This window comes from Notolepis coatsorum (genome assembly GCF_963971535.1).
Source record: "Notolepis coatsorum genome assembly, chromosome: 13".
Taxonomy (NCBI): domain Eukaryota; kingdom Metazoa; phylum Chordata; class Actinopteri; order Aulopiformes; family Paralepididae; genus Notolepis; species Notolepis coatsorum.
In genome coordinates, this window is record NC_140177.1 from 21,274,538 (window position 1) to 21,296,644 (window position 22,107).

The following is a 22,107-nucleotide window of genomic DNA, read 5'->3' on the forward strand; positions in this document are numbered from 1 at the left end:
AAACCACGCCAGTTAAGGCTCAAGATAGAAACCATGCCTCTTGACCACATTATTGTCGCCCTATAGCCGAATTCTGTTAACAACTTTGCATTTGATATATTGAAAATATTTTACTTTTTGTGTGTTTTTTTAACAATAATTTGTGATGCCATCACAAACACTGGCATTTAAAGGCTACATTTAAAAAAAATCCTGCACCAGAATGCAGGAAATTAAGTCTTTGTAACAAAATAATTCCTGGTGGGGGACCCCCACTTAGAAAGTGGCCTGACTGGGGCTATATTTCACACTATATTTCCCAGCCTGAATTATTTCCCCAGTCCGGCCCTGCTTATGTGAGTTGTCAATGGACAACAACATGCTGTGTGTGTGCGTGCGTGTGTGTGTGTCTGTGTGTGTGTGTGTGTGTGTGTGTGTGAGTGTGATAGAGAGAGAGAATGAAGGACAATTGCTTGCTGTGTGAGAGCGAGAGAGAATTAAGTACATTTGCTGAAATACAGTTGTTCTTAATTTTCTCACTTGCTATGTGAGAATGTTAGTTATTATGTTCTCAATGCCCCTTGCATTGTATGAGTTGTGTGGAAGAGTTTGCTAGTTCTAGTGCTACCCCTTTGTACATTGTGGCTGTGTCTGACAAAAGTTAATAATAAATAATGCTATTAGGAATACATTTGCCTCCTGTGTGAACTGTGCATAGCTGAATAGACTGTATTTTAACGTCGGTCATATGGTGGTACTTGGAGAGCCAGCTACGTTCTCAGGTGGTACTTGGTGTAAAAAGGTTGAGAACCACTGACTTAGGCTATAGCACACAGTTTGTTGCATTAATGGAATTATAAAGCAACAAAAAGAAGAATTTTGACTTTTTATTGCTGTTTTTACCTGTTATAACAAAGGGAAACCTCAAACTCTTATGAAGAGGAGAAAAAATACTGGCTGTGTAGACCTATTTTTAAATAAAACACAGAAGAGGAGACAAAACACTGGTGTCTGTAGACCGACTTTGAAATAAAACCCTGAACTATTCAGGTATATTTGAGTCCTTCCCTTATTTGTGGAACATTTATAAAATAAAAAGTAGTCCACTTTGAAAAAAGACTACCATGTGTAGACCTACTTTGAAATAAAACACAGAAAAGGAGAAAAAACACTGGCATATGTAGACCTACTTTGAAATAAAACCATGAACTATGCAGCTCTATTTGAGTCCTTCCCTTATTTGTGGAAAATCTATCAAATAAAAAGTAAATTTTTCATTGTTCGCAAATTTCGCACCACATATCAGGCATACAGCAGGTAAGCCTGCATCATTAGTCGTGAAAGCAAATTAATCTGTCCACGCTGAATTAAACCCTCCATTTACCTCAGACTTTCCTTTTTTTGGATTTATCCATGGTTAGCTTACTGGGGGGGTCGGCAACTCAAGATTAGCCACTTGCAGACGGCAGGGAGAGGCACGGGGTGTGACGTACTGTATATTTTAGTTGATGAAATATTTTAGTTGATGAAATATTTTTTCATTTCAGTGTGAAATCGACAGGGGAGGAAATTAGGCCATTGGACTCGCCAAATGCGAGTATTTTTTATGTTTGGCGAGTGATTCATGAAGACTCGCTTTAGTTGACAGTGCCACGAGAGCACTGCACAAGACCCGCGGACATATAATGTTTAATAAAAGTTCCCGCAGTACTGGCCAACCCACGAACATATAGAATGTTTAATAAAAGTTCCTGCAGTACTGGCCAACCCACAAACATATAGAATGTTTAATAAAAGTTCCTGTGATACTGGCCATCAGTCAAGGGAGCACTCGCAAACAGATAACGTTAAACACAGCAGAAGATGGAAAACAGACAGACCGACCAACGGGGAACTGCATCCAACCCTAGTACAACCCTTGAGTATAAGTTACTAAGGACACATTTAAATCACAGCTAGGTGTAATGTTAGTCTATTGGAACAGTAGTGGTTAGGTTCTAGTTAGCGTTCTAGTTAGCTGCTTGCTAGCTAACGTTAGCCCTGTGTGCGCGTGTGCTCAAAGCAGCCAGCCCCATGTTAGCTAGGTGTATCTGTTATGTAAGGGATAATGTATAGCTACGAGGTCATTGTCGCAAAATAATTGACCGACACAGAGTTCTGGAACACCGAGGCGCAGCCGACAATGACCGAGTATAGCTATACATTATCCCGCTTATTACATGGCTAACTTACTAACAATATGCCTAATTCATTTTACACCATCGACAAGACGAGATCAAATGCAGACGCAGTTGTTCTGTGGCTCCTCTGTCATCGGCAGGTGTGGACGTGATTGAACCTGATGTAGTGCGCAGCTGTGCGAGATAAAGCTGGGAACGAGGTTATAGCTTTCGTGACTGCGATCAAAATGCTTGATTGTGATTGGTCAATAGCGCTCTGTTGCCCATAACAGCGGCCATTATTGCTTGTTGCCCATAGCAGTGGTCAGTTATCGAGAAATAATTGACCGCTGCTAGGGGTAACGGAGAGCTATTGACCAATCACAATCAAGCATTTTGGCGAATGTTAAAACGCCATGTAATACATTTACTATAATGTTTCCAAAAAACGCACCGGACTACGACGTAAGGTTAGACGTTTTATTTCATGCTCAACCAGTGCACAACAGCACACCAACCCAACTGACGATTGACGGTATTTCACAGCCCTGTCGTAAGACCACCGTGCCGTCTTAAAGGCACAGTGAACACTGTTGTGATGCCTACCCAGATGCATACACTTCTTCTTCTTCTTCTTCTTCTTCTTCTTCTTCTTCTTCTTCTTCTTCTTCTTCTTCCTCCTCCTCCTCCTCCTCCTCCTCCTCCTCCTTCTTCTTCTTCTTCTTCTTCTTCTTCTTCTTCTTCTTCTTCTTCTTCTTCTTCTTCTTCTTCTTCTTCTTCTTCTTCTTCTTCTTCTTCTTCTCCTCCTCCTCCTCCTCCTCCTCCTCCTCCTCCTTCTTCTTCTTCTTCTTCTTCTTCTTCTTCTTCTTCTTCTTCTTCTTCTTCTTCTTCTTCTTCTTCTTCTTCTTCTTCTTCTTCTTCTTCTTCTTCTTCTTCTTCTTCTTCTTCTTCTTCTTCTTCTTCTTCTTATTGGTGTTTTACGGTGCACGGCCACCATGATTGGCATTTACCCCCATCTTCTGGAATCCTTAATCCCCTACAGTGTCCATTTTCCCCTCCCCATCATGAAGTGCAGCTAACACTGCTCCTCCCTGACTGAGCCCCCCTCTATGATACACTCCTTGCCTCCACTGGGTTGACTCTGGACTTCCTGAATATTCACAATCCCCTCCTCTAATTCCTTAACCTCATCCTCCCATTTCAAACCTTCCATGCCCAAGTGTTGAACCGCTACCCTAACAATCATCTTTATCCGCTCCGTTCTGCCCTTAACTATCGCCGTAGCATTAACTACTCCTGCCACAAAGGCCACAATACTAAACTTCTCCTCCCACACCCTCTCTCTATCCTCCTGTCCTACCCTTCCTGCCAACTGCCCTTCTCTAAACCCCTGTACTTTATCTTGACTTCCCTGTCCTACCCTCCTAGCCGCCTCTGCATATGACAACTTACCCTCCCTTCTCACTCTCTGAACCACTACCTCCCTTTTCATCACCTCACAACCCCTAAACGCTACACTATGCTCCCCACCACAACTACAACACTTCAGCTTCACTCCCTCTCCACACTTCCCATAGTCATGTTCCCCGCCATACCTTGCACACCTCTGTTCCTTCCTACACGTAATGGCTATATGCCCAAACTCCTGGCACCTATAACACCTCAGTGGACTCTGAACAAACTCCCTAGCCCTATACACCATATACCCTACAAACACCTCACTAGGAACAACCTCACCTTCAAACTGAATCACTACTGTCTCCGTCTCTATCCTATCTGCTCCTCTCTTCATCCTTTCTGCACTCTCAACTTTCCTATTACGCACGTTTCTCCTTAAATCTCCCACCAGCTGCTCTACGCTAACCTCGACCGGTATCCCAGCTATCACCCCCTTACACCCCACCCCCTCTTCTCCCGTACTCTCACTACTTTACTTACACTAACTCCACCAATGCTCCTCATCTTCCTAGCCTTTCTACACTTACACACCCTATGGCCAGATTCCCATCTCCCAAAACTCTTGCAAACTTTACCTCACCTAATTGCTCATCTACGAGTTTGGGCAACTCGAACATCCCTATTTTCCTCACTCCCCCCTCCCCCTCAAATCTAACCCCTATATGAATCACTTCTGTACTATCATCCCCTCTACCCTCACCATCTGACCCACTTGAGCTATCTCCCCTACCCTTCTTCCTCTTAAGCCCCTTCCCCCCACTGTCCCTGCTCCTCTTCTCCACCTTACTCCACCCTTCTCCCCCGCTCTCACCCCCCGCACCACACTCCATACTGCCACTATCTGACTCCTTTCCCCTGTCATGACCATTCCCATCCCTGTCATCATCATAGCGGCACGGTGGTGTATAGCGGCACGGTGGTGTAGTGGTTAACACTGTCGCCTCACAGCAAGAAGGTCCAGGGTTCGATTCCCGCTTGGGGACCAGGTTTCCATGATGCCAGGTACCCAGGTGGGGTATCTCCCAGGCCTTTCTGTGTGGAGTTTGCATGTTCTCCCCGTGCTCGCAAGGGTTTCCCCCCCGATAAGATAAACCCAATGGAAAAACATGCACAACAACAGATCGCTAACACTGTGGCGTCCTTGACGAAGACGGACAGGAGCACTTGGATTGGTCCCCTGGCGCGGCTCACGTTGACGCCTGTCTGCTCCCGGCTGCCCTTGGGGGGAAGGACGACGGGATGGGTTAATCGCAGAGACGAATCGCATCAGCGATCCTACAGACAATGCATGCGTGTGTGTTCCGGTGTGTGTGTGTGTGTTGTGGATAATAGCCAATGCCAATTAAAGACCTCTGAGCAGGTCCTGCATTATTATTATCTCCCTCGCTCCCACTACCCGCCTTAGCTCCCGACGTCGAGACCAGCCCACCAGGGACCCGCAAGGCAGACACTTTCATTGTGTGGTCTACTTTATAGCCGTCAAACTTGACCAGACAATCTTCACCTCCGACCCAGTAAACATATCCCAGATACTCCTTGCCGTCCCCCGCATATACAGCACGACAGCGGGAGCCAGCCTCCCACGCTGGTGCCGCCTCCATACCCCCGTATAATTTAACCGTTGTCAACTTTCAAACACCAACCATCTCCAAGCGTGAGCCCCTCTCGCCGATACTTCCTCAAAGTCCACTTAAAGTTTACACCAAGGCTCTAATCAACATTCATTCATTTAATCCCTGCCCGTTCTCTCCCCCCCCCAGAAGGGTCATTAAGTCAGAATACCCGCGTGTTATGCTCAATGCAACAAAGTACACCCAGATGCATACACAACATTGACGCGGCTTGACAACCGAGGTTCAAAGTTAAGGATTGATTGATTGATTGAAAACTTTATTAACAGATTGCAGAATGGGTACAATACAGTACGGCTCAATACACGTAATTGTTAAGGGGATGCAGACCAGAGAAAGACTTTCGTCTTGTTTACATCAGGGTCCCCCATTTTCAATTCATCATAACATATGACATACACGACATACAGATAGACAGTACTGCTACATCTATACATTTCACACAGTGGCGGCTGGTGAATTCTTCTCCAAGGGGGGCGCTATACCAAACATTTTGCAAACATGTACTTAAGGCACGCATTGGCGAATATTATCACCATTGCCATCAATCAATATATGATCACAGTCAGTCAAATGCAACCATGTTTCCAATAGCCCTACACAAACACGCACAGCTCTCTCTCTCTCTCTCTCTCTCTCTCTCTCTCTCTCTCTCTCTCTCTCTCTCTCTCTCTCTCTCTCTCTCTCTCTCTCTCTCAGATCCATCCAATAATAATCACATATGTATATCTTGTCATTTTAAACAAGTTACCATTCATTGGCCGGGTGATTAGTTAGTTCCCCCTCACAACAACAGAGCATCGCTCTAACAGAGAGAGCGAGAGCGAGAAAGAGAGAGAGAGAGAGAGAGAGAGAGAGAGAGAGAGAGAGAGAGAGAGAGAGCGCGACTCACTTGTTTAGTTGAAGCGCGCCTCGGTCCTGTATATGTCCACTGTCCAGACTGTTGATGTCCATGACCACTGCCCAGACTGCATCCAGCTAGCCATATAGCTTGTTGTTGTTGTTGTTCTTACCGAACCAGCTAACTACTAGCAGACAACCAGACAACTACTAGCAGAGCGTATTTCCTAGTAGCCCTTCGAGGCGATGTCACGTGCCACTCTCAGCCAATAGAGTGACTACTTCGGGCACTAGACCAAGCGCCCTCGGATATCTTATTTGATTGTGTTATGTTGTACGTACGTATTTATTTACACGTACGTATGTATTTGCCCTGTGAGTTGCGCACTGACCGTGGAGCTGAGATCGAGCGCCCATGAAAAGGGGTTGGAGGGGGCTAGGCCGCTAGGAGTCGAGGGGCGTGAATACGTTCCCCAAGGCAGTTGTATCAGGCCGCGTAAACCGAACGCGGAAGGACAACTGCCTTGGGGAAAGTATTCACACGGCCGGGGGATGAATAGGACAGGCAAAAGAATTCTTTCTTATTCTTCTTTTAACCAGGGGGGGTGGCGGTCTAGCGCCCCCTATGGACCAGCCGCCACTGATTTCACATCTATCTATACACTTCACAACATAATTATTTTTTTTTCTTTCACTGCCCAACCCATTTAAATTTTTTACATTTAGTCATTTAGCTGACGCTTTTATCCAAAGCGACTTACAAGTTCTGTACGACAAGCCATCAGGAAGGGCACAACTCTATCAGCTGAGTAACAATGTTCATCAAAGTGTTGAGTGCTACAGTGTAGGTTAGTTTATTAGGACAAGTGCATGACAGTATGGTTAGTTAGGGTTAGATAATTTTTAATTTTTTTTTAATTCAGATAATGGTTGAAGAAGTGCGTCTTTAGTCGACGGCGAAAGATTGGACGTGTTTCGGCTGTCCTAACTGGGGTGGGTAGTTCATTCCACCATTGTGGGGCAAGGATTGAGAATAGGCGACTTCTCTTTGATGACACTCCCGGAGCTTGGATAGGAGTAGGTCTGAGGCGGCCAGAAGATGCAGAGCGTAGGGGTCTTGAGGGTGTGTAGTTAGAGACCATTGACCGGAGGTAGGCGGGAGCAGTTCCCTTTGCCGCACGGTATGCTAGGTCGAGGGCCTTGAAGCGGATTCGTGCAGCAATGGGGAGCCAGTGCAGGTCCCTAAGAAGTGGGGTGACATGGGCCGACTTCGGTAGGTTTGAGATCAGGCGGGCCGCTGCGTTCTGAATGAGTTGAAGAGGCTTAGTGGCATTGGCCGGGAGGCCAGCGAGCAGTGCGTTGCAGTAGTCGAGGCGGGAGATGACTGTTGATTGGACGAGGAGTTGGGTGGCTTCTTTTGTCAGGAAGGGGCGTATCCTTCTGACGTTGCTCAGGAGGAATCGGCAGGTTCTGGTTGTCGCTGCAATGTGAGCAGAGAAGTTCAACTGGTCGTCGAGGACAACACCAATGTTCTTGGCGGTCGGGGACGCGGTCACAGCTGCATTCTCGACTGTGATGGAAAGGTCGGTCAGGGGGGAGGATTTGGCCGGCAGGTGGAGCAATTCTGTTTTGCTTAGGTTCAGTTTGAGGTGGTTGGTCGTCATCCAGGCAGAGATGTCGGACAGACAGGCCGAGATCCGCTCAGAGACGTGGATATCTGAGGGAGGGAAGGAGAGGAAGAGTTGAGTATCGTCGGCATAACAGTGGTAGGAGAAGCCATGAGACGTGATAATGTTACCCAGTGATTTAGTGTAGAGGGAGAAGAGAAGGGGTCCTAAAACCGAGCCCTGGGGGACACCCGTCCGCAGGGGGCGGGTGGCCGACAGGGTCCCTCTCCATGACACTTGGTAGGAGCGGTCATTGAGGTATGATGACAACCATGTCAGCGCAGAGCCAGCCACTCCCATTCCTGCGAGGGCCGCGAGGAGGATCTGGTGGTTGACTGTGTCGAAGGCTGCAGATAGATCTAGGAGAATCAGGACAGAGGAGAGGCCTTTCGCTTTTGCTAAGTGAAGTGCCTCTGTGACCGCAATGAGGGCTGTCTCTGTGGAGTGACCAGTCCTGAAGCCTGACTGATTAGGGTCTAGGAGGTCATTCTGTAAGAGATAAGCAGTAAGTTGGTTGGATACAGCACGTTCAAGTGTTTTAGAAAGGAAGGAGAGAAGAGAGACAGGACGGTAGTTGCCTATGACGGTAGGGTTCAGGGATGGTTTTTTTATGAGGGGCGTGACTCTGGCTTGTTTTAGGGAGGTGGGGACCACCCCCGAGTTGAGTGAGGAGTTGATGGTTACAGTTAGGAATGGGAGGATGTCTGGTGCTATGGTCTGGAGGAGTGGGGAAGGTAGCCGGTCCAGCTGGCATGTAGTCGGACGGTTCGACGTTACCAGTGTCAGGGTCTCGGCTTCTGTAATGGGAGAGAAAGATGACAGAGTGAAGGATGAGGTTCTCGATTCAGCATTTGGAATGGGTGGGGGTTGGGAGAAGGAGCTGCGGATGTTCTCCACTTTTTCCTCAAAGAAGATCGCAAAGTCTTCGGCAGAGAAAGATGAGGGAGGGGGGGGTGGGGGGGGAGTGAGGAGGGAGGACATGGTAGCATGCAGTTTGCGAAGATTCTTGGCAGAAGCCTCGATCCTATGGTGAAAGAAAGAAGCTTTGGCATTAGTAATGGTTTTGGAGAATGTTAACAAGAGGTTGTGATATGTGTCGATGTCAGCAGTGAGGCGTGACTTTCTATACTTCCTTTCAGCTGCACTCAGGACCTGTCTTTGTTCTCTCACTGGATCTGTCAGCCATGGACTGGGTGGGGAACGGCGGGCAGGTTTCTCAACGAGGGGACAGAGCTTGTCGAAGGAGGTTGCAAGGGCTGAGAGGAGGGTGGAGGTTGCCATCTCTGTGGAGAGAGCAGAGAAGGTGTCACTCAAAGGTAGAGCGGACAGTATGTCAGAGGAGAGGGTGGAGGGGGATAGGGAGGGCAGGTTGCGTCTGAGTGAGACGGTTTGAGTTGGGGTGAAGACCTTTCGGTTAAGCATGAGAGTTAGTGAGAAGGATATGAAGGAATGGTCAGATACATGTAGGGGAGTTACCGTGGTGTTAATGATGCTGGAGTTACGGGAAAATATGAGATCCAAGGAGTTGCCTGCTTTGTGGGTGGGAGGCATGGTAGTGGGAGTCAGGTCAAATGATTGTAGGAGGGAGACTACTATGACTGACTGAGATGAGTCAGGCAGGTTGAAGTCGCCCAATAGAAGGAGAGGGGTACCATCTTCCGGTAAGGAGCTTAGAAGCATGTCCAGCTCATCTGTGAGGTGATCGAGCGGACCTGGAGGGCAGTAGAGTGTAACAATGGTGAGATTGAAAGGATTAGAGACAGATACTGCATGATATTCAAAAGAGGAGAGTGACAGTGCTGGGATGGGTGTTAAGTTTGTAGTCCATGAAGGAGATGTCATGAGGCCAGTGCCTCCACCCCGTCTGGAAGGTCGAGGTGTGTGAGTGAAGTTATAGTTTGTAGATAATGCTGCAGGTGTTTATGAGTTATTGGGGGTTATCCAGGTCTCAGTTAGAGCCAAGAGCTGCAGATTTTGACTATGGGCGTAGGCAGTAATGAAGTTAGCTTTCTTGACTGCTGATTGACAATTCCATAAGCCTCCCCGTACTGTGACAGGTGTATTAGTGGCTGTAGGAGGGTAGGATAGATTAGCCGGGTTGCTAGCAAACTGCCGTGGGTGGGTTGAATCTGTTCTGGAGGAGCAGATTGTGGATATGAGACACATTGTGGTGTCAAGAGTGGCAGGGAGGAAGTAGAGAAATAGCAGAGTGGGAGGGAAAGGGAGATTTTTCAGAGTGGAGTGAAAGATAGGACTAGGGTGTACTTGGCACTAGGTGGATCGGCGGATCCTTGGCGGATAACTCCAGGAAAACTCCTCTTTGTCCCTCTTCGTTTCTCGACGCTTCGCTGACGCTAAGCCAGCAGGCCTTTAAATCCCTATCACTAATTAGTGCTGTCTAACACCTGGCCCTTAATGGGTCACTTAAGGAAACAAAATGGCCGCTTTAAACATGCCCCTTAATCAAGTCAGCTGGTCAGGTCAGCAATCAAGTCTTAGTTTAAAGATATTACTAAATTACTTAAAATGTCTTACCCTGATGCAGTGTAAGTCTCTCAGTGAATGAGCTGTCCTTCCACAACAGAATGTAGTACAGAGTGATTCCAGGAGAGGCTGAGGTTCTGCTTTTAAGCAGTGACAGGGCTCTGAGATCACACTCAGTACACAAGTGCTGTCTTTAAGCAGGAAGCAGCTTTTAATGGGGCACTTAAGGAAACAAAATGGCCGCTTTAAACACGCCCCTTAATCAAGTCAGCTGGTCAGGTCAGCAATCAAGTCTCAGTTTAAAGATATTACTAAATTACTTAAAATGTCTTACCCTGAGGCAGTGTAAGTCTCTCAGTGAATGAGCTGTCCTTCCACAACAGAATGTAGTACAGAGTGATTCCAGGAGAGGCTGAGGTTCTGCTTTTAAGCAGTGACAGGGCTCTGAGATCACACTCAGTACACAAGTGCTGTCTTTAAGCAGGAAGCAGCTTTTAATGGGGCACTTAAGGAAACAAAATGGCCGCTTTAAACACGCCCCTTAATCAAGTCAGCTGGTCAGGTCAGCAATCAACCCAGTCCAACCCAGCATCTTTCACTGCCCAGTTCAGCCCAACCCAGTCCAGAATAGATCCCTCTTTCATGTTAATATGTTTTATGCTAATATTGTGAAGAGTAGAGACACTGTTATTAATGTTTTATGCTAATAAATATTTTAAAGAGTAAAGACACGGTGTGATTATTACTATGATTGAAAATCAATTTAGACGAAGACATACAAAGAAGTAATTATCACAATTAGCGATTTATTTTTGGCTGGTAAAAAATTTGTTTGGCTGGTAAAAAAAATCAGCTACTTGCCAGTTGGCTGGTAAGCCAAAATGTTTGTTTCCTCCCCTGGGCAGCCGAAGAGTGCTTCCGCATTGCTCTGATTGGCCAGCGATAATGCGGCCTACGCCGCTAATGCACGCATGCGCATTATACGCCATTACACTAAGCTAACAACAAGCTTAACAAGTCAGCAATCTTTTTGTAAGACTAAACTCTCTGCTCGGTGGCAAATTGTGTTGATGTCGGTTTTGTTTCATCAATAAATGAGGCAGAATACACAGTCCTTTTTTGTTTATTGCACTTGTTCTTTTTTGTTTATTGCACTTGTTCCTGCTGCTATGCGAGACATTAAAGATGGCGACTTTCTGTTTTTCTGGAGACGCTCCAACAAGTGACGCGTCTCTCTTCTGACCAATCAGTGGTCTGCAGTGTATCACTTGACTTGCGATCTTCTACGCTCGTGCGTAGAGCTGGTATTCACGAAGGAGAGCGCCTGCCAACGCTGGCCAATCAGAGCAATGCGGAAGCACTCTTCGGCTGCCCAAAGTATTCACGCCCCCTGGACATCGATCTCCAAAATAAGAGAGAAACAAATAATTCAAATTTCTTTATTTTTTTTATTGATTTTTTTGGCCAGGGAGCCGCAGCTGATTGGCTAAAGAGCCGCATGCGGCTCTGGAGCCGCAGGTTGCCGACCCCTGCCTTAGGGCCTATACTCCGAAAACATGGCGTCTCCTTTCACTGCTACACACTATGACGGTCAGATCTACATGCCATTGAAAAGGAACAATAGCAACCCGGTGAAACCATTGTTAGCATGCCTTGATGATGTTAAGGCATGGCTGGCATTAAATTGTCTATGTCTCAATCAATGACAGTAAAACAGAGGTCATGGTGTTTGGTCCCAGCAATGAGCATGTGTCTCCTCCTGGTGACTTGGGCCCCCTTGGACTTTTTTTTAAGCCAACTGTCACCAACCTTGGGGTGAAGTTTGATTGTGACCTTAAGTTGGACAAGCAGATCAATGCTGTGGTGGGAAAGAGCTTTTTCCAACGTAGGAGGCTGTCCAAGGTCAAACCTTTTCTATCACGTTGTGTTTTTGAAACTGTCATCCATGCTTTTATGACCTCTCGCCTTGATTACTGTAATGCCTTATACGTTGGCGTCAGTCAGGCCTCCCTCTCTCGTTTGCAGCTAGTTCAGAACGCCGCTGCCCGTCTGCTAACGGGGACATGTAAGCGGGAGAAAATTTCCCCTGTGCTGGCTGCCCTCCACTGGCTTCCTGTGCGTTTTAGAATTGATTTTAAGGTTTTACTGTTTGCTTTTAAATGTTTGAACGGCTTGGCACCGGGTTACCTCTCGGACCTGCTGGAACCTTATGTTCCCCCAATGTCCCTCAGGTCCTCTGACCAGCTCCTCTTGGCTGTTCCAAAGTCCAGGCTGAAGCTTAGGGGGGACCGTGCTTTCGCTGTGGCAGCCCCAAAGCTCTGGAATGAGCTGCCACTGCATGTTAGGCAGACCCCCACTCTGCAGGTGTTCAAATCACGCCTCAAAACACATTTATTTGCTCTGGCTTTCAGTGTTTAAACAGTTTTTGAGAGACCTGCGTTTTTATGTGACATTGTATTTGTTTTTATTGTGTGTTTTTATTATATTTTTTATGTTTTTATGTTTTTATCTTATGTTGTGGGACGTGTACAGCACTTTGGTCAACTTTGTTGTTTTTAAATGTGCTTTATAAATAAAGTGGATTGGATTGGACACTTATAGTTTATCTACAGCTGGTTGTGGATGGTATAGCCTTATTTACTGTATTTGCTCAATCCATCTGTAAATGAGAGCAGTTTCAATGGAGTCTGCAATGTCTGACCTAATGGAACAAAATGTTTTAGGCTCTTCCTAGAGCTTTATTACAGTAGCTATAGTAATATACAGGTCTGTTGGTTTAACTGTCCAAAATGTTGCAACAGTTTTACTGGTTTTTGTATTTAGCCAGTAAAGCGTTTCGCACCAATGATTCTTATCTTGCTAACCATCTGGCATCCTGTTTTCTTGTCATAAGTGGCAAAGAAAGTCAAACATTCCTATTTATTGTAATGACTTTGTTCCCACTCTTTTCTTTGTGTGAAAGATAATATTAAGCTCTGCTACTATTGATTTATATAATCTTGTATGGATCCATACTGTAATAAACTATCATATTGAACATTAGAAATCGTCTCGTGATCATCCTACATTAGGACAGCAATTACATATTCTTATTTTAATATCAAGTAATGCACATGTGTGCACATTATTATGCCCAGTTTGTGTGAATTGTCACAATTGTGTGTATTGGAGAATCCCATGTGTAAGGCTTTATCTAAGCTGCCTTACTGGATAGGTAAAGATATTTGATTAGATTCAAATTCATTGTCATTATACAACACAAGTACAGTACAATGAAAATAAGTTTGGCATCCAACCAGAGTGCAAATGTAACAGTAAAGTGCAACAGTACAGTGTACAAGTGAATAAACTGGGTATAAACTATATAAGTTAGTACTATACTGAGTAATAGTGCTAATCAGATGTATGTACAGTGTTATAGTAATAATGTGTACAGTGATACAGGTATAAAGACACTGGTCCTCATTCTCGAATGGACATACGTGAAAGTTACCAAGGAATTCCTTCGTAACTCGATTCATGAATTTATTCGGCATTCTCGAATGGCTTCGTATTGTAAATTCGTTGCAGGATTTACGAACTCGAAAAGGCAGGTAAGTCGGACAGACCAGTGTGTGCCCGTGTTTTCAACAGCTGTCTGTTAAAGAAGTCCTTGGGGATTCCGTCACTTCGATCCTACAGACATCCGCAGAATTAAATAATTATCACATTTTACATAATAGTCATGACTCAACGAACCATGTCCGAAAATAAATAAATAAGAACTGAACCCAATCTTGTTCTCCATGATATTATTTATTGTTGGTTTTATTAGTATTTTTTTTACATTGCTTATTGTATACATTGTAAGAGCCAGTGAAGAAACATTCCAACATACGCTTCTATCACCACCGCGGTCCTCTCCTGGCTGTTAGCAAACCTCTCCTGGCTGTTAGCGACCCTCTGCTGCTGTCCAGCATCGCCTGGACCGTGTTGCCACGGGCACATGTGGCACCTCTGATGGACGGTCGAGCTGCCCCCTGCACATTTGATTAGATTCAAATGTATTGTCATCATACAGCACAAGTACACCGCTGCCCCCCGTACACCAGCGGTGCCACACGTGCCCGTGGCAATGCGGTCCAGCCAGGTGATGCTGGACAGCCAGCAGAGGATCGCTAACAGCTGAGTAGAGGGTCGCTAACAGCAGGGAGAGGGTCGCCAACAGCCTGGAGAGGTTTGTTAACAGCCAGGAGAGGACTGCGGTGGTGATGGAAGCGCTTGCGGCCACTCTGGCCCAGATAAAACACACATACTCAGTAGTATTTATATATTTTATACCCAGTTTAATCACCTGTGCATTGTATGTTACTATTGCACTTTACTGTTACATTTGCACTCTATGACAATACATTTGAATCTAATCTAATTTTGAGATCAGTCACAAATCACTTCCTATTGAATGGGTCAGCATGGCGCAGATGCAATGCTGACCCTCTCGTTGTTTTTCACACGCCTCCTTCGCCTTATAAGGAGTTGGCAGGGCGTGTCTGTATGCAAATTCAGGTGTACGAGAACACACTTCCAGTTTAAGAATGAGTAACATGTTTCATTCATGGGAACCCAGCTGCGAAGATTTTGGCCACTTACTGTACAGAGACCGTTTCAGGAATCCGAAGGAGTATTTTTGTAAATGTGTTAGTACATACTTTTTACCAGTGGCTGCCGGTCGATAGGGGGCGCTGGGGCGCCGCCCCCCCCCTCGTTGAGAGAGATGGAGAAGAAGAACTTGTGTTTTTTATTTTAGATATTTTGAAGCCCTAAAAATAAACTAAACATGTTTAAAATAAATAATAATTACTATCAAAATGCACAATAACGTTAATATAGCGAGTATAAATCATTGTTTTGTGCATGCTATTCTCCCCTCGTTTGTGATTGACGTCACTCTCATAGAACTCTACCTACCTCCAAACTTGGGCGCTTGTCTTAACGCACACTGACTCAGTGTCACTGCGCGCAAGCGGCCAATGTAAATGACTCAAGCAAATAAATTTAGGCTATCAAGGGTCATAAATATGATCTGTGGGGGCACGGATTTCTAGCGCTCCAAGCAAGCAGGGTCACTGGTGTGTTGTCATTCCCTCCACACATAACAGAGAGTTTGCTAGCTTACTAGTAGCTACCATGGATCATGGAGGCAGAAAATTCCAACCTCGAAAATTCAGGTATATCCCTCAAAACAATACCTTTTGAGAGATGAACACTGGAGTGAAAGAGTTTCGACCTTATCAGCCTGATATCTCAATTCAGAAACAATCAACAGACAGACATACTCTGTTGTTTTCTAGCTGGTGGTAAGAAGTGTTGGCTACTTGGTTAACAAGAAGCTATATGCTAGCTGGATGCAGTCATGTAAATGCCGTATGTTGCTTTCCATTCCTGCTTTTTAAAACGACGGGGACAGATACAACATGCCGATGGACTGTTACTAGAGTTTCTTGTTGAGTGGATTAAAAAAAAAAAAAAATTGATTATGTTACGCTTGGTACGCTTCTTTGGCATGATGGACCCAGATGGCAGAGTATAGATGAGACCGGAGACAGAGCTTGACGATGAACAGTTTACTAACACACAAGGTACATACACGACACAGGTAACATTTTAACAATGACCGCGCACAGCAGGGCAGGACAGACAGGACTATATACACAAGACTAATTGACAAGACACAGAGGGTAATTTACAAACAAGACACAGGTGTGGTAGACAGAAACAATAGAGCACAGAGTACTGGGAAAACAATAACAAACAACCAGACTAAAACATAATTACAAACCACAGACAGGGGAACACAAGACTAACAAAGTGGAGACAACAGATAATAAACACAACAAACACAACTGACAATAAATAACAATAAGTTGGTGTGTGAGCTGATGCCAGATTGGCATCAGCCCACCGGGTGGAAATGTAGACTGAGGGTTATTGTTAATGGGAGGTACTTGTGATGAATATGACTGTCTGAGTCCTGGTCCCACAGGGCCAGGACCGGAGGAAGTGTTACAGTACCCCGCCCTCGAAGGTCGACTCCCAGGCGACCCAACAGGCCCCCCGGGAACGGGGAGGGTGGGGGGGACGGAAGCCGCATCGGCGAAAAGAGGGGGGGGGAGGATGGGGGTTCGAGGGACGGGGCCTGCGGGAACAGGAACGGGGGGAGGGGGCTGACGAGGAGGGCTGGAGCAGGGAAGGATGGGAGGAGGAGACGACGGCTCCGGAGCGCGACCTGGGGCTGGGGTCTCCACGGTGGCGAGACCCCCCGCCGAACCCCGAACCGGAGGCTCCCTGGCGACAGGACGCGGTGCAGGACCCCCAACCGGGGTCCCTCCGGCAGCGGAATCCGACGTCCTCCTCCAGGTCTGCCATGGTGGTGGCTCGTCTTCTGGAACCTCCCAGGGCGGAGGAGACCTCGACCAGGCCGGCGAGGAAAACCTGCGGTCCTGGAAACCCCTTCCCCTGGGGCTGTGGCGTCGGGATCCGCGCCCCGTCCCCGACGCTCCCCTGCGGACCAGGCGACTTCCCACCCAGGGATCCAGCACCGGGGTGGCCGCGGCGCAAGCACCCGATATCATCGGTGCCGCTGGCCCAGCCACTGCGTCCCATGGTGCCAGACCCAGAGCGGTCGCCTGGTCGGCACGCAGGACGGAAGCGCCCAGGATCCCGAGCGCGAAGCTGGCTCCGTCTCTCCTCTCTGCCGGGTCCAAGTTCGGCGCGGTCATTCTGTTACGCTTGGTACGCTTCTTTGGCATGATGGACCCAGATGGCAGAGTATAGATGAGACCGGAGACAGAGCTTGACGATGAACAGTTTACTAACACACAAGGTACATACACGACACAGGTAACATTTTAACAATGACCGCGCACAGCAGGGCAGGACAGACAGGACTATATACACAAGACTAATTGACAAGACACAGAGGGTAATTTACAAACAAGACACAGGTGTGGTAGACAGAAACAATAGAGCACAGAGTACTGGGAAAACAATAACAAACAACCAGACTAAAACATAATTACAAACCACAGACAGGGGAACACAAGACTAACAAAGTGGAGACAACAGATAATAAACACAACAAACACAACTGACAATAAATAACAATAAGTTGGTGTGTGAGCTGATGCCAGATTGGCATCAGCCCACCGGGTGGAAATGTAGACTGAGGGTTATTGTTAATGGGAGGTACTTGTGATGAATATGACTGTCTGAGTCCTGGTCCCACAGGGCCAGGACCGGAGGAAGTGTTACAGGATTAAGGCTTGTGGACAGCTGAAAATGTTGCCCCCTTCAACTCTTCTGATGGTAAGTCTATGTTTAATTTATGCAAGCCAGTCTTGGCTCATTTAACAATATGCAAAATATGCTATACTCATACTCTGAAGTTATTCTTGGTATATACTGTATAAGTCTGATCCTTTGCAGTTCCTTCTAATTTGTGTAACATTAGTGCTTGGGATTCCACGTCGCCCTATCATGGTTCACCTACCTCAGTGATAGAAGCTTCTCCGTTAATATCGGAAACTGCTCCTCCTCCTCCTCTGCCTCTCTCTCTTGCGGGGTTCCACAAGGCTCCATCCTTGGCCCTATCCTATTCTCCCTATACATGCTGCCCCTTGGTCTGATCATTAAAAAACACAACATCTCTTTCCATTTTTATGCTGACGACACTCAGGTCTATCTCCCCATGAAACCCAACAATAACAATCTTGACAGTCTTCGTTCCTGCCTAGACGACATCAAATGCTGGATGGCACACAATTTTCTACAGCTCAATCAGTCAAAGTGTGAAATCCTCCTTTTCGGCCCTCCGAACCAAACCAGTATCATTGCCAGCAGCCTGGGTAACCTGTCTCCCCTAGTCAAGCCCTTTGTTAAAAACCTGGGCGTGCTCTTTGACCCCGAGTTTTCCTTCAATAGGCAGGTAAACTCGTGGTGAAGGGGTGCTTTTTCCAGCTCCGGTCCATAGCCAGGATCAAGGCCATTCTCTCCCCCTCAGACCTGGAAAGAGTAATTCACGCCTTCATATCCTCACGCTTAGACTACTGTAACTCCCTGTACCTGGGGCTAAATAAATCCACCATAGCCCGTCTACAACTCCCCCAAAACGCTGCCGCTAGACTGCTCACAGGTACCCGGAAGAGAGCTCACATCACCCCTGTACTTGCCTCCCTCCACTGGCTCCCGGTGCGCTTTAGAATACATTTACATTTAGTCATTTAGTTGACGCTTTTATCCAAAGCGACTTACAAGTTCTGTACGACAGGTCATCAGGAAGGGTACAACTCTATCAGCTGAGTAACAATATTCATCAAAGTGCATGACAGTAAGGTTAGTTAGGGTTAGATTTTTGGTATTTTTTTTTATTATTATTATTATTATTTCAGATAATGGTTGAAGAAGTGCGTCTTTAGTCGACGGTGAAAGATTGGACGGGATTCGGCTGTCCTAACTGGGGTGGGTAGTTCATTCCACCATTGTGGGGCAAGGACTGAGAATAGGCGGCTTCTCTTTGATGACCCTCCCGGAGCTTGGATAGGAGTAGGTCTGAGGCGGCCAGAAGATGCAGAGCGTAGGGGTCTTGAGGGTGTGTAGTTAGAGACCATTGACCGGAGGTAGGCAGGAGCAGTTCCCTTTGCCGCACGGTATGCTAGGTCGAGGGCCTTGAAGCGGATACGTGCAGCAATGGGGAGCCAGTGCAGGTCCCTAAGAAGTGGGGTGACATGGGCCGACTTCGGTAGGTTTGAGATCAGGCGGGCCGCTGCATTTTGAATGAGTTGAAGAGGCTTGGTGGCAGTGGCCGGGAGGCCAGCTAGCAGTGCGTTGCAGTAGTCGAGGCGGGAGATGACTGTTGATTGGACGAGGAGTTGGGTGGCTTCTTTTGTCAGGAAGGGGCGGATCCTTCTGACGTTGCTCAGGAGGAATCTGCAGGTTCTGGTTGTCGCTGCGATGTGAGAAGAGAGGTTCAACTGGTCGTCGAGGACAACACCAAGGTTCTTGGCGGTCGGGGACGCGGTCACAGCTGTATTCTCGACTGTGATGGAGAGGTCGGTCAGGGGGGAGGATTTGGCCGGCAGGTGGAGCAATTCTGTTTTGCTTAGGTTCAGTTTGAGGTGGTTGGTCGTCATCCAGGCGGAAATGTCGGACAGACAGGCCGAGATCCTCTCAGAGACGTGGATATCTGAGGGAGGGAAGGAGAGGAAGAGTTGAGTATCATCGGCATAACAATGATATGAGAAGCCATGAGACGTGATAATGTTACCCAGTGATTTAGTGTAGAGGGAGAAGAGAAGGGGTCCAAGGACCGAGCCCTGGGGGACACCCGTCCGCAGGGGGCGGGTGGCCGACAGAGTCCCTCTCCATGACACTTGGTAGGAGCGGTCATTGAGGTATGATGTCAGCCATGTCAGCGCAGATCCAGCCACTCCCATTCCTACGAGGGCCGCGAGGAGGATCTGATGGTTGACTGTGTCGAAGGCTGCAGATAGATCTAGGAGAATCAGGACAGAGGAGAGGCCTTTCGCTTTTGCTAAGTGAAGTGCCTCTGTGACCGCAATGAGGGCCGTTTCTGTGGAGTGGCCAGTCCGGAAGCCAGACTGATTAGGGTCTAGGAGGTCATTCTGTAAGAGATAAGCAGTAAGTTGGTTGGATACAGCACGTTCAAGTGTTTTAGAAATGAAGGAGAGAAGAGAGACAGGACGATAGTTGCCTATGACGGTGGGGTTCAGGTTTTTTTTTATGAGGGGCGTGACTCTGGCTTGTTTTAGGGAGGTGGGGACCACCCCCGAGTTGAGTGAGGAGTTGATGGTTGCAGTTAGGAATGGGAGGATGTCCGGTGCTATGGTCTGGAGGAGTGGGGAGGGTAGCTGGTCCAGCTGGCATGTAGTCGGACGGTTCGACGTTACCAGTGTCAGGGTCTCGGCTTCTGTAATGGGAGAGAAAGATGACGGAGTGAAGGATGAGGTTCTCGATTCAGTGTTTGGAATGGGTGGGGGTTGGGAGAAGGAGCTGCGGATGTTCTCCACCTTTTCCTCAAAGAAGATCGCAAAGTCTTCAGCAGAAAAAGACGAGGGAGGAGGGGGTGGGGGGGGGGAGTGAGGAGGGAGGACAAGGTAGCATGCAGTTTGCGAAGATTCTTGGCAGAGGCCTCGATCCTATGGTGAAAGAAAGAAGCTTTGGCACTACTACTTGGTACTGCATGGCATTACAGGGTACTACATGGCTTACACAGCTCTACATGGCACTACAGGGTACTACATGGCACCACAGGGTACTACATGGCACTACAGGGTACTACAGGATACTACGGGGTACTACATGGCACTATGGGGTACTATAGGGTACTACATGGCACTACGGGGTACTACATGGCACTACAGGGTACTACATGTCTGCTCCTTTGCAGCACCACAAACATGGGAACTCTCTAACTCTCCCCCCCCCCCCCCCCTCTCCCCCCCCCCCCCCCTCTCCCTCCCCCTTCTCTCTGAGTACCCGTCTCCTGGCGCTGACCAAGGTGATGGATGCCTCGGGGTCTTGGCCAAGCTTGTAGTGACTGCTCTACATGCACCTCCGCCGTCTGTCCGTGGTCCTGTCAACTGATTAACAGACTGTTAACAGATTAACAGTCAACGCGGTTTCATTGCTGGGTTAAGTACTTCTATTCTATTCACATAATACGCTTACTTCATATATCTACTCCATTCACATATATGCCTACCACTTGTATCTATTGCTATGTCCGCCTACTACAATCTCATGAGCTGTCTAACGCCTGTCCCGTCTCCCTGTCTTCCTATGACTTGCTGTCCTGGAGTGTTGACCGGAGTGTTGGACGTTGACGAAGGCCGGGAGATTGCGACCCCCTCTGCGTGCCCCCCTGTCTTCGGAGGTTTCGTAGTGGTGACCGGAGTGCCGGATGTCCCGCGATGATGCCGGGAGTTCGCGACCCTCTCTGTGCCACCCCCCCTTCCCCCTGTCTCCGGCTGTCCCTGAGCAACGACCGGAGTGCTGAATGTCCCGTGACTAAGACGGGGAGGACGTGACCCTCTTGCGCTGCCCCTGTGCTTCAAATAGATCCGCTATCAACTCTATCTTTAATTTTTCAAAATGTACAGTTGCTATTGCATGCACTCATCTGTGTTTCACTACACACATGAGTGCATGCTTACCAACTGTCCGTCTGCAACACTACTATCACCGACATCTAAGAAGGGAGATCCCCCCTTGAACGGCCCTTCTAAGGTTTCTCTCCTCCACATTGCCTGTGGAGCTTTTTTCCCTATTGTTAGGTTTTAGTGAGTTTTTCCTTACCTTCGCGTGGGGTATGTCTGGGAGTGCTTGCATTCTTTCATTTATTTGCATTCATCTAAAAAATGTTTGGACCCTATGGTGTTCTTGTTCTGTTCTTGACTTATTGTTATGTTGTCTTCTTGACTTGTTTAAAGAAGACCTGTACGGCCCATGGGGACATTAACGTGTGTTGTCGGGCCCCCTATAAATAAATTTGATTTGATTTGATTAGTAATGGTTTTGGAGAATGTTAACAAGAGGTTGTGATATGTGTCGATGTCAGCAGTGAGGCGTGACTTTCTATAGACTATAGAATAGACCTCAAGGTCCTTTTATTGGTTTACAAAGCCCTAAATGGTAAGGCCCCTGCTTACCTAGCAGACCTCCTCTCCCCCTATACCAACGCCAGGGCCCTCAGATCGGCTGATAAGGGTCTCCTAACCACCCGTAGGTCTAACTTCACGTCTAGGGGGGGACGTGCTTTTGCGGTCGCAGCCCCTGACCTCTGGAACAGCATCCCCATCTGCCCCCTCCATCGAGTCTTTTAAATCAAAACTC

General features: G+C 47.3%; 1 protein-coding gene across 1 annotated transcript in view; it reads left to right on the forward strand.

Moving 5' to 3' along the window:
• Positions 1-14,386, forward strand: part of LOC311239288 (macrophage mannose receptor 1-like) — a gene marked incomplete at both ends in the record, with an annotated part of 61,577 nt that extends 47,191 nt beyond the window's left edge. The window contains one exon of the mRNA XM_084327595.1: positions 14,279-14,386. Within this exon, the coding sequence (XP_084183721.1) occupies positions 14,279-14,386 (108 nt within the window). The remainder of the gene's footprint in view (positions 1-14,278) is intronic.
• Positions 14,387-22,107: the final 7,721 nt, after the last annotated feature.